The sequence below is a fragment of the Brassica napus genome, chromosome A6, assembly GCF_020379485.1.
Source record: "Brassica napus cultivar Da-Ae chromosome A6, Da-Ae, whole genome shotgun sequence".
Lineage (NCBI taxonomy): Eukaryota > Viridiplantae > Streptophyta > Magnoliopsida > Brassicales > Brassicaceae > Brassica > Brassica napus.
In genome coordinates this window covers 7,733,070-7,745,665 of record NC_063439.1, presented here as the reverse complement: position 1 = coordinate 7,745,665, position 12,596 = coordinate 7,733,070, and the positions used below count along the sequence as shown (strand labels likewise).

The window sequence follows — 12,596 nt, the reverse complement described above, 5'->3', positions numbered from 1 at the left end:
TAAAGTAAGTATAATTTGCATTAGAATTATAAAGTGACATTTTTTGTGTTACAAGAAAAAATGTTAGTTGACACTTATTATGAAACAGATGGATACTTTTTATGAAATGTCATACTCCCTCTGTTTTAAAAAAAAAATCATATTTTAGAAAAGAAAATTGTTTCAAAAAGATATATTTTTTATATTTTAATGCATAAATTAATTGTAAATTATACATAGAAAAATGTAATTGTGTTTATTAAAATTTTACTGGTTAAAAATTATGGGGAATAGTTACTTACAGAAAATAATGTATTAGTAACTAAAATATAATATTTTTTTAATAAGTGTGAAAATCTTAAAATATGCATCTTCTTGAAACAGAGGGAGTAGCATTTTAAAGTTCGCAAAAAAAAAAGGAAGTAGTATTTTAAAGAGTAGATTCTCTCATAGTATAAACTTTTTTTATCATAACTTATGATTAAGTGTATCTATTTGAAGTTAGTTTGTCAATATTTACAAATTTCAAAAATACACATATTATTCATTTATAACTTGCAAATTTCAAAAATACACATATTATTCATTTAAATACTCAGCATTTGTTGTACTTCTTTCATGTTAACCGAGTATATATAGATCTATGTTTGATAAAAATACTGTTATAAATCTTATTTATGTCAGGGTCTATGTCTTACCAAATATAGATAAATTTAATTTTACAATAACTTCTTTTTGAAGCCGTCAATTTTCAGATGCTTAGAGCAAGTCCATTGAAGGTTTATAGGCGGGTCATGGGCTGAGGGTCATGGGATTTTTAATCCAAAAGAAAATGAAAAATGGATCTTTATCGCTGAACCGGGCCGTTGGAGAGAGCCCGCATGAAACGAGTTCAAGCCACGTGGAGAAGAGTTATTGGCTGGTGAGACGCGCGTTGTCGACGGGGAATGGTGAAGAAACGCGTGAATCTCCTCATTTCCTCCTCTCTCCAAAAAAGCTAGGGTTTGCGACTCGAGAGGCGATTCTTGTAGCGACGCCGACGATTCTTGTAGCGACGCCGATCCAGAGCACAATTGTCCATCAAATCGACGACGTAGTGAGATCTCATCGAGCTGAGGTCCGTTTTCGAGTTGGTGGCTTCGTCTGATTGTATCGATTTAGGGTTTTCTTTCTTAGGCTTCAATAGAGTCTGCGATCTGAAATAGATTAGGGGGTTTATTTGTTAGGGTTTTCTTTCTTAGGGTTCAATACAGTCTGCGATCTTAAATCGATTTGGGGGTTTCTTTGTTAGGGTTTTCTTGCTTAGGGTTCAATACAGTCTCCGATCTGAAATCGTTTAGGGGGTTTCTTTGTTAGGGTAGTAAAGCGTGATTCTGGTTTGATATAGGGGTCGTTTGTATGTCAATTGAAATAGAGATTTGTGTTTATCTTAGTTAACTGTTTCTCTTACTTAATTGTTTCTCTTCCTCTTGCAGATGGATCCCGCAGAAGAAAGACGACATTCAAAGAAGCAAAAGGATCACTGCGACATGTTAGGGTTTGTCGCGGATTCACAGTACGGGGTTCCAAGAAAGTGTGCTTGCGGCGGGAGAATCATTGACGAGGTACGGGGGAAGGAAGACTACGACAGTCTTCCTGGAAAGCGTTTCTTCACATGCGTAAACTATGAGGTCAGTGTCAATCTGCATTCATGTTCTTATAATTTATGTAACTTGAAGTCTCTCTAATATTTGTTTTCTGTTGTGAACAAGGATGATGGGTTGCATTACCGTCATCCTTGGGTGGTTGCTGTCCAGGAGGAGATCAAAATGCTGAGCACGCGTCTGGATGAGGCAGAGGAGGTTATGAAGGGGGTGTGGAAACTCAATAAACGGATTGAGGACCTAGAGGTAAGTGTATCTCCTTGCTGTAGTTATTTGTTACATTGTACTTGTTGAGTCAGTAAGTTAAAACACAGCATCATTGTTGTTTCCATGTCCAGGAACAGGTTTCAACCCTGTCTGAGCAGGTTGATTATCTCACTGTCGAGGTGGGTACCCTGGAGAAGGTCTGTTTCGACTGATAATCAGAGGTATGTATGAATATTTGCGTGAATTAATAAGTAGAACTAGTTAAATGTTGGCGTGAATTAATAAGTAGAACTTGCTAAATGTTTGCGTGAATTACTAAGTAGAACTAGTAAGATGTTTGCGTGAAATATAAAGTAGAACTAGCTAAATGTTTGCGTGAATTAACTAGTAGTCTGAGTTGGTTGGTTCATCTTAATGTATGAATTTTTTGTTCCACTAAACTGAACTGAACTAGTAGTGTGAGTTGGTTGGTTACTCTGACGGTATTAATAAGTTAGAACGAAAAGTACAATGTAATTTACTCTGTGTTGGTTGGTTGGTTGCTCTAATTGTGTTGAGTAGTTGATTGTATTAAGTGGGTGATTTGATGTGTAATGACTGCTCTCTGTGAAGTAGTTGTTCTATAGTGGCTTTTATATTGAATGTTTTGCAGCTAGAGTTTAATTTTTCTCTCTTGTGGTAGCTTAAACTAGTTTAAATAGAGTACACAAACCCCATTAACTTATTACATCAACCTAAACCATAACAAAAATGGATCCCTTTACCATAAACTCTCCCGGGTTTACTTCGCTCCTAGCTTCGCAGAGCAGTCCAGCAATGGACTGCGACTTTGCTGAGGCAGTAGCCAACTCTCCCGGGATAGTGAAACCGGTCATAAAGAGAAAGTGGTCAACAAAAGAAGACCTAGTGCTCATCAGTGGGTGGCTGAACACGAGCAAGGATGCTATTGTCTGTAACGAGCAGAAGGGAGGATCCTTTTGGAAGAGAATTGAGCTCTACTTCAATTCAAGCGCTCAGCTCACTGGCTCAGTTCCTAGAGAATGGAGTCAGTGTAAGCAGAGGTGGGGAAGGGTGAACGAGCAGGTGTGCAAGTTTGTGGGGAGTTATGAGGCGGCTTTGAAGGAGCAATCTAGTGGTCAAAATGAGAATGATGTCATGAAGGCTGCCCATGACATCTTCTTTAATGATTACCATGCCAAGTTCGCCATGGAACACTGTTGGAGGGAACTGAGATATGATCAGAAATGGAAGTCATACTCCAAGACCAGAGATGCCGGGAAGGAGAAAAGGAAGGAGAATGAAGAGGTGATGCCTGAGGAGGAGGTTAGACCGGCGGGTGTAAAGGCTGCGAAAGCAAGCAAGCGCAAGCGGCACGGGAAAGAAGCTGCTTTCGATCAAATAGAGAGCATCCTGGCTGCGAGAAAGAAAATATCCCAGCAGAAACTCCTTGATCGTCTCTTAGCCAAAAATGAGACTGATCTATCTCCAAATGAAATCAGTCTCAAAAACAAACTCGTTTCTGAACTGCTAGATTGAATTGGTTAACTACTGTTTTTTTTATTTCCTTACTTTGTTGCTTAGTAGAATCTATGTTTTTTCATTATTTACTTGCCTCAATATGTTTAGTTATTAAGTTTGTAACTTGGTAGAATCTCTGTTTCTTATTATTAACTTGCGTGAAGAGAAAGAATTTTAAACTTTGTAGTTTGATTTTTGTTTTGCAGGTCACGGGATTGTCATCATGTCTGGATCACGGGTTGCTATGTCTGATGTTGCTTGGCTGTTGTTGCTTTTTCTCTACGGATGCAGTGTACTATTTTGTTAGTTTGTACACTGCTACTATGTTCTGAACTCACGGGTTGTACTTTGTTTCTACACTACTTTCATGTCACGGGTTATGTAACAAACAAGCATATATTAATATGCTCTCTTCATGTATGTTTCTAAATGAGAACTCAACTTCTTCTCATTGTTTCTCTGTATCATCATATATATTTCCTCTTGTATTTCATTCGCACTTGATCTACTACAAACGAAGAACAGAAGAGCACTTGAACATTTCCTCTTGTATTTCATTTCCAAAGAGTAATCGGGTATCTTTCAATTTTCTTTTGCACTTGTATTTCATTTCCAAAGAGTAATCAGGAACAATATACATTCACTACTTGTACATTACTTGGGTTTATGGTAGTAAAGCTGTTAAAATGTCACGTTTGAATTCAAAAGATTTTTTTTTTTGTAGTCAAACATTGGCAATAAGCTATGTTAAAGAATTCTAATTTCTTTAAAAATCAACACGTACAAATATAGTATTTAATAATCCATAAGTTTTTGGGCTATTGGACTTTGTAACTAGAGTTTGGTATTGTTTAAAACTTACTTAATTATGTTTATTTTAACATTTTAAAAATTGTAAAATTTTACACACAGTTTATTTTAACATTTTAAAAATTTTAGTTTGGATTAATTAATTTTTAAATTTTATACTAGGCAGATAATAAAATTGATAATTGTATTTTTTTTTTTAAATAAGGGAAAAATGTCAAGCTCCTCAAATGATGAAGTATATGAAGTATTTGAAGAAATGGTCGACGAACAAATTGATGATTTCATGGACTCCGTTATTGCCAACGACCCGAAGAGACGAGTGTATATCGAAAGAGATCGGGAACAAGGACACAATCAACTATGGCACGACTATTTTAGTGAAAATCCAACGTACCCACCGGAAATGTTTAGGCGGCGTTTTCGAATGAACAAACCTTTGTTCCTTCGCATTGTCGAACGCCTAAATAATGAAGTTCCATACTTTCAGCAACGAAGAAATGGTCACGGAAGGTGCGGCCTATCTGCACTTCAAAAATGCACTTCAGCAATACGAATGTTGGCATATGGTAAAGCCGGAGATGCGAATGACGAATATCTCCGACTTGCGGCAAGTACTGCACTTTCATGTTTGGAAAATTTCACGGATGCGATAATACTATTGTTTGGAGGTGAGTATCTAAGAAGACCTACACCAGAAGATCTTCAAAGACTACTTGACGCTGGAGAGGCACGCGGGTTTCCGAGTATGATAGGCAGCATCGATTGTATGCATTGGGAGTGGAAAAACTGCCCAACGGCTTGGAAAGGTCAGTACACACGTGGTTCAGGAAAGCCGACAATTGTCTTAGAAGCTGTGGCATCACAAGATCTTTGGATATGGCACTCATTTTCGGATTACCAGGTACCCTCAACGATATCAATGTTCTTGATAGGTCACCAGTTTTTGATGACATTTTACAAGGTCGAGCCCCTAAAGTTAAGTTCAAGGTCAACAACCACACTTATCGTATGGCCTACTATCTTACCGACGGAATTTATCCTAATTGGGCAACATTTATCCAATCCATCAAACTCCCTCAAGGTCCTAAAGCAGAGTTATTTGCTGAACGTCAAGAATCCACCAGAAAAGATGTCGAACGGGCTTTTGGAATATTGCAATCGAGGTTTGCAATTGTTAAAAACCCAGCTCTACTATGGAACAAGGAGAAGATAGGAAAGATAATGAGAACTTGTGTCATATTGCACAATATGATAGTGGAGGACGAGCGACACGGATACATTCAAATTGATACATCTGAGTTCGAGTCAGGAGAGTCTAGTCGAAGTTCGAAGGTGAAAAGTAGAGAAAGTGTCAATGTCCCTATGCTTACCATTCGCAATCAAATTCGGGATCCACATTTACATGAGCGTTTGAAAGCTGATTTAGTTGAAAATGTTTGGGAAAAATATGGCAATCATGATGAATAATCTTTGTATGTTCATGAATTCTCAATGTATTGAATAAAAACTTTTAAGAAATATTATAAAAATTTAATGAATTGAATAAAACCAAACTTTATTCCATTATATTGAATAATCACTTTTCAAAATTTAAAAACCAAATTTATTTCCATTATATTGAATACAATTCTCATTATATTAAATATTCACTTTTCAAAAAAAAAATTAACCTTTTTTGTCAAATAAAAAATATTATTTTATTCTTATAAACCCACTCTCAGGTTTATTGATGGAGAAGCAGCATTGATCCGGGTTCATCACTATTCAGGCTCCACCATTAAATTAATAAACAATACTTATGAACCCCAAGAGGGGGTTCATTGATGTACATGCTCTTAGGCATATAATTTAACAAATGCTGCGGCAAATCCATCTACAGTGTAGAGATATAGTCAACACTCAACAACCCTATTTATATAATATAGATAGATACAAAGGGTCATTTGCAAGTACCCTTTTACTTCGTATCCAAAAAGAGTATTGGATCATTTCCCCCTCAAAACAAAATAATTGTAGGAAAAAAAAAGAGTTAGGGTTCTTTTACTTCTGGAGATTAGTTTACAAAGATGAAGAAGAGGCAAGTGGTGATAAAACAGAGAAAAATCTCTTACACTACGACTACTTCTTCGAGCAACGTCCGTTACGTTGAGTGCCAGAAGAATCACGCCGCTAATATAGGCGGCTACGCCGTTGACGGTTGCCGTGAGTTTATGGCAAGAGGTGGCGAAGGAACCGACGATGCTTTGACGTGCGCTGCTTGTGGATGTCACCGGAATTTTCATCGGAGGGAAGTTGAAACGGAGGTTGTTTGCGAGTATTCTCCTCCTAATTGAATCATTAACGAAGATGGGTACATGGAAGAAAACCCAAGAAAGGTATTGGTGATTTATATTAAAAGAAAAAAAGATTCTACTTCTATTGAATTATAATATTAGAGATGTATTTATCTATGTATATGGTTATTGATGTATATTCAAATACTTACAGTAACGCCAATCTATATGATTAATGATTCTTCAATCTTGATGTGATGGAATACTATATACTTCAGCTTCAACTATATATGATTTGATCCATTTAAGATTACACACAATTCTTTTTTTTTTGTTCTTTCGGATCTTGATTTTCTTTTTTACCATTTTAAGACTCTTAAGAAGCCTACTTAGGTACAATGAGCCGTATATAATTTTGTGTTTGATTCTGAAGAGGTACGTAAACTATACCTTTCCCTAAACGCAAGAGTTTCTTTAGTCGTACACTAATCTTGATTGAGCTATCCACAGATAGATATTGTACTCTATATTTGTATGCTAATATGTTGTAAGCGGATTTGAAGGAGATTAATCCTTACTAATAGGCCTATGCAGGGAGCGGATACCGATACATTCGCAGTATCCTTGATCCGCTCCGTCCAAAACGAAGATCTACTTTTGTGATTCGCTTCGATCCGAAAAATTTCGGATATCCGAGTTATTTAAATATTCGTGAATTATTCGATTCAATTCGCAATAAAAACAATATATAATATTAAAATTAAATAAAAAACTTTTAACATATCAATTTAAAATTAAAATACAATATCGTACTATCAAATTGATATTTTTAACAGAAATTATAAAAAAAAAAATTAATATTAACAAACTTAATAAGAACCCAAAACAATAACTTAAAATATAAAAGATAATCAAATTATATCATAAAATATGTATAGATATAATAGTTTGTATATACAATTACATTGTATATCTATTAATATAGAGATTAGATCGGATATCCGACTTTCCAAAAATAATTATTTGCTTCATTTTTTACGGATATCACATTTTGATATTTGCTTTGATTCGAAGCTTTACGGATATCTGGATTTTTTCAAACGAATAAAATTCGAATTAAATTTAACAGATAATTTGCCTATCCCTACTTACAAGATAAGAGAACTTGCATTGAAAGAGATGAATAGATCCTTAGGAGCGCTTGCCATCTCTTTCACTGCTTAATATCAAGTTTCAGTAGCACATGTCTGATTATGAAGCATATGGTCAATGACAGCAACAGAAAATAGGGGATGTTCTGATTTATAAATGGAAACCCAAATTAAAAAGCGAGTAAATGGTCAATGACAGCAACAAGAAATGGGTATGTTCAGATTTGTATATGGAAACCCGAGTTAATAAGCGAGTTAAGTCTTTGGTTTTGTTCTTCTATATCTATTGCTAGATATGACAGTTTTAGTTAACACGATTTTATAACGTAAAAATTGAAATTAATGCATACAAGTACCAATAATCCTATGTTCTTCCCTTTGCCTCTCTCTCTCTCTTGAATATTCGACCCACCACTACACATACAAAAGATTCCAATACCATATTCTAGACTTGTTTTAAAAAAGATGACTTTCAAAAATATTGTTATAACTTCAATTTTTATTGTCATGGCCACTGGCCAGTGTCAAACTATGTGGAGATCATTTACAAACTTTAAATAGAAAAGGTTAATAGTTTTTGTTAACTGTTTACCGGCCAGTTCATGGTATACATGTTAAAGATAAATAAAACAAGAATATGATTTTGAAAGCACCACTTACATAAATTAACAGACGGTTCTGACTTCTGTATATTTTTAGTAGTCAAAGTGAATCTTTAGATATTTCAATTGAAATAACTAGCCATCTCGAAAAAAAATCATATTTGTTAAGAGAAAATATCTCAATCAGGGGCGGACGGAGGCTCGACGGTGCGGGGTCACATGCCCTCTACTGGTTTCTGATATTCTTATATAATTTAAATAAATTTGGTTACTTGTTCTTAGCTTTTGGTGAATAAAAGGAAAAAGTTCCCCCAACTCTATATGTTTTTGGAATTTTTTGTATTGTGCCTCCAATTACAAGGATTCCTGCATCCGCCCCTGATCTCAGTGGAGTTATTTTCCCCTTTTATATATGTGTAATGTGTATTAATATGTGTGTGAATCATGATTTTAATGCTTATTAAAGTAATTTAACTAATAACACAGCGGCCCACATTTCAAATCATGTTATCAAATCGTTTAGGTTCATGTATTTTAATTCGCTCAATATGTTATAGTCACTTTGAAGCCATTACAAATAACATAAAGCAATGTTTGTTACCAATACCACCAAAAACACATATTGGCTGCTTCTGGTCTCTTCTAAATGGCCACTCAAATTTGTTGGAAAAGAACACTGTAGTTTTTTTTTGTTTTTTTTTCAATCTAAAGATAACTAAATCTATTTTGAAAATATTCTTTTGGAGGAAACATGTAGTAATTTTAGGAATCTCTAATACATGGTCTTAGACCATGATTATCGGTGGTTTTTAAAGGAAAATGGTGATTTAATTAAATCCAAAAAAAATTAAAGGGGAGTTATCGATCATTAATGGGGCACTTTGGTTACCGATTTTAAGCGTGGTTTTTGAACCACGTGTCAGCCACACAGAATTTTTATTTTTTTTCTTTTTCTTTTCTTTTCTTTCTTTTCTTTTCTCGTTGTTTCGTGTCTTCTCGTTTACTCCTTCACATGCGAAGGATCGATACAGACGACGACGACGACTCTCTCGGTTGAGTCGACGTCTCCTCTGTATCCTCATTTGTTATCGTTACCTTCGCGAAGGTCTTTCGTTAAAGCTTCGAAAAGCGACGATGAGTTTTGTTCAGCTCCTTCGATCACTGAATCAGACGAGAAGCCAAAACCCATTTACTGGAAAAGTCACGAATCCAACACTCTCTCCTTCACGCCTCCAAGGTTCGAAATGTTTTTCTTTACAACAATCGTAGTCTCTAGCTTCGTGTCATTGAAAGTTTGATACTTTTGTCGCTTAACTTCTATTTCTTGTTAGAGATTGGTTTAGTGCTTAGTCTGAGAGAATTTCAAGCTCTTGTATTGCTCTTAACTTCTAGAAGATCATATTGGTGCTGACATAGTAGATATAGAAGCTTAAAGTTCAATTCTTTTGGATACAGATTCGTCTCTTTTATAAATGGTTGTCCCTTTTTGTATATTTAGATTAGTTTTCTAATATAAATTTGATACCGAGGATTCTGCATTTGGATGTTTGTTGTAGTTTTTTAAGTGATGAAAAGCTCATGACTTTTGGTTTCTCTTGTCAAAGCTGATCCACAGACCAAACCTATGGATTCTCCACAGCTCTTGTCAAAATTTATTATTCATCGTTGTTCTAGTTTTGGAGAATTGAGTTTATATTTTTGTTCCTGCAGGTCATTTATCGGATTAAGCTACCAGGACCTGCAATACTAGGAGAGACAATTTCAATTGTTCAATTTGTATTTGTCATCGTGGGTTATGATTGTTTAGTTGGTAATCTGATTCATTATCTTTGACACACTGATACGTCCTTGAATGTGGTCTAGTTCTGTTGCCTGTTAACAAGAGAGGACTGTTACATTCCCCAAAAACTGATCTCTGTCAGAAAGTATCAAGCTTTGAGCTTGATGATTCTCTAGTTCATTGTGTTCTTCCAAGATTTGAGGTAATTTAAATAAATGGGTTCTCACTAGTTTCCTATTCTTCTTCTTCTGATCTGTGCTTATATAGTGGTTTGATATTTTGTCTTTAAGGTAGAAGATGGAGTATTTCAAAGAGAGGAAGTTCGCAGAGAATGTGGTAAAGGTTTCACTTCTTCTAAAGCTCTTTTTGGTCACATGGCTTGTCACTTTGAGAGAGTGAAGAGGGTGTCATGTTCTCATTTTTTTCAGGTCAAGAAGAGTGTAAAGTCGTTAGTCATCAGTCACGAACTTGTGTAGTAATCACTTGTGCAATGCTTACGTACTAACTCTTGTAATTTGTATTCTTGCAAACTCTTGTAGTCATCAGTCAGGACTTGTAAAGCTTTGTGTCTATATAAACTTGTGAACTCTTGTAGTCTTGTCTATATAAATTTTGTATACCAAACTTTTATTCACAACACAACACTCTTCTTCATTCATCACACATCTTCTCTCAAGTTCCTTCTCAAGTTCTTTTTTGAAAACAAGTTTCATAAACAAGTTTATAAACAAGTTTCCTTCCACTTGTAAACAAGTTTTATAAAAAAAAAATATCTCACGGTTTCTTTTCTCAAAACACTTTTGAGGGATAACTTGATGAAAAATTTGATCAACATTTTGATCAAACCTTTGAGAATTTTTCCATTCATTTACCTTTGAGAATTTTTCCATTCAAGCTCGGATTTTTTTTTCCGAATTAATCTCGATTATTGTACTAATCTTTGTAATTATGTATTTTTTTTAAAATCCATGTTTTAAATATTATCTTTTTATATATTTTATTTTATAAATAAATATTTTATTAAAAATAAATAAATTTTTTTTAAGAACCCCTAGTTAAGAAACTCCCATTGGACCGCTCAAAATGGAAGTTTCTTAACTAGAGTTCTTAACCCCACTTAAGTACATTTATAATATTAAATAATCACAAAAAAATCCACTTAGGGATCATAGGATAATCATGCTCTTAGATCAGTTCCATCGGAAAGTTTTTAAAATAGTAAGGATCGGTTCCTAAGTTCAAGTGGCAGATGTCACTACATTACTGTCTCAAATGGTCTTACAAAATTAATATATAATTAATTTATTATAATTACATTATTTTTTTGTTTTAGAAACTTTTACCGGTTACAACCGATGGAGCTGCTCTTATATGTCACATAACGGCCGTTCTATTTATTTTGACTTTAGTTGGCAAAGAATTGATGTGACTAAAAGAAATTTATAAGAGAAACAAAACAATCCGTTTTTTTTATCAACACAAAACAATCCGTTAAGCTATACGAACCCACGGCTTTTAACACCAGTCTCATGAACTCGGGTTTTTCCAATATTGCTTGGCTCTGTAGCTTTCTACGCAAATGCTTATACACCCGACGATTGAAACTCAAAGACCCCCAAAAATACAGAACAAATATAAAAAGTGGATGAGAATACTCTTTTGTGCTTATTATATCTCACTCAAACGATGCATTGATGAGTACATAGCCCAAAACATCATATAATCTCTGCTGTTACTCCACCTAAAATCCCGTGAAATTCTATTAGAAAAATCAAAAACTCGAACATGTTGCCTTCCTTTTATCATTCGTATGAGTGTTACAATTCAGAAGTTGTATTCATTCCTTCGGTATACATCATGAGAATTGTTTCATCAATATCAGAGCATCTCCATTGTAAAACTCCATTTTTTTCTATAAAATAGAGTAAAAGTGAAAATTGAGTAAAATTGCTCCAACACTACTCCATTTCTCACTCCATAATGGAGTGATGAACAAACAAAAAATAGTTTACTCCATTTATGGAGTAAATTTCATTATGGAGTGAGATATGGAGTTGGGTTGGAGCATTCATTACTCCATATTCACTTTTCCTCTATTTTAGAGGAAAAAATGGAGTAGAGATGGAAATGCCCTCACACAAAGTAAAAACGGAATCACCGCGCGATCCAATAACAAGAGAGAAGAGCAAGGGGAGAATGTGAGGCGCAGCCATCGTTTTTATGTTGTCTCGATATTTTGAAAAAGACGGAACCATCTCAGACAAATTTAGCTGTAATAATTTTTGGCTCTGGTTTTGGTTCATACTTCATAGTAAAATATCCGAGATCCGGATTCGATCCGAAATCCGACCGGATCCGATCCGAAAATCAGGATATCCGGAGGGGCCGAATTCAGATCCGGATAGTAAAATACCGGATCCGGATATCTTGATTTTTAGTCCGGATATCTGGATCCGTAATTTTTATTAATAATTATTACAAAAGTAGTAGTATCTATATGTAGAAACTTTATTATATTTTCATACTATAATAGTATATATAAATTTTATGTAAATTTTGTAATATTATACATAGAAATAATTAAAAACACTATATATATTTTTAGTTTTAAATTATTGTTAATATTATATGTA

At 34.6% G+C, this 12,596-nt stretch overlaps 3 protein-coding genes and 1 long non-coding RNA gene across 4 annotated transcripts; all 4 read left to right on the top strand.

The window, feature by feature from the left end:
* The first annotated feature begins 422 nt into the window (after nt 1–422).
* Nucleotides 423–1,749, top strand: LOC125610253. The gene is made up of 2 exons (XM_048782477.1): nt 423–1,096; nt 1,455–1,749. The coding sequence occupies exons 1-2, from the start codon at nt 788–790 to the stop codon at nt 1,704–1,706; spliced, it is 561 nt and encodes a 186-aa protein (XP_048638434.1). The 5' UTR covers nt 423–787; the 3' UTR covers nt 1,707–1,749.
* A 1-nt stretch (nt 1,750) lies between these two features.
* LOC125610252 (glutathione S-transferase T3-like) lies at nt 1,751–4,499 on the top strand. Its single transcript, XM_048782476.1, has 2 exons — nt 1,751–3,922; nt 4,363–4,499. The coding sequence occupies exon 1, from the start codon at nt 2,580–2,582 to the stop codon at nt 3,363–3,365; it is 786 nt and encodes a 261-aa protein (XP_048638433.1). The 5' UTR covers nt 1,751–2,579; the 3' UTR covers nt 3,366–3,922; nt 4,363–4,499.
* A 570-nt stretch (nt 4,500–5,069) lies between these two features.
* LOC125610251 (mini zinc finger protein 3-like) lies at nt 5,070–6,688 on the top strand. The gene has a single exon (XM_048782475.1). The coding sequence runs from the start codon at nt 6,224–6,226 to the stop codon at nt 6,488–6,490; it is 267 nt and encodes an 88-aa protein (XP_048638432.1). The 5' UTR covers nt 5,070–6,223; the 3' UTR covers nt 6,491–6,688.
* A 1,750-nt stretch (nt 6,689–8,438) lies between these two features.
* LOC106402940 lies at nt 8,439–10,621 on the top strand. Its single transcript, XR_007340273.1, has 3 exons — nt 8,439–9,420; nt 9,894–10,165; nt 10,254–10,621. It is a non-coding gene; the product is annotated as an uncharacterized LOC106402940 (long non-coding RNA).
* Nucleotides 10,622–12,596: the final 1,975 nt, after the last annotated feature.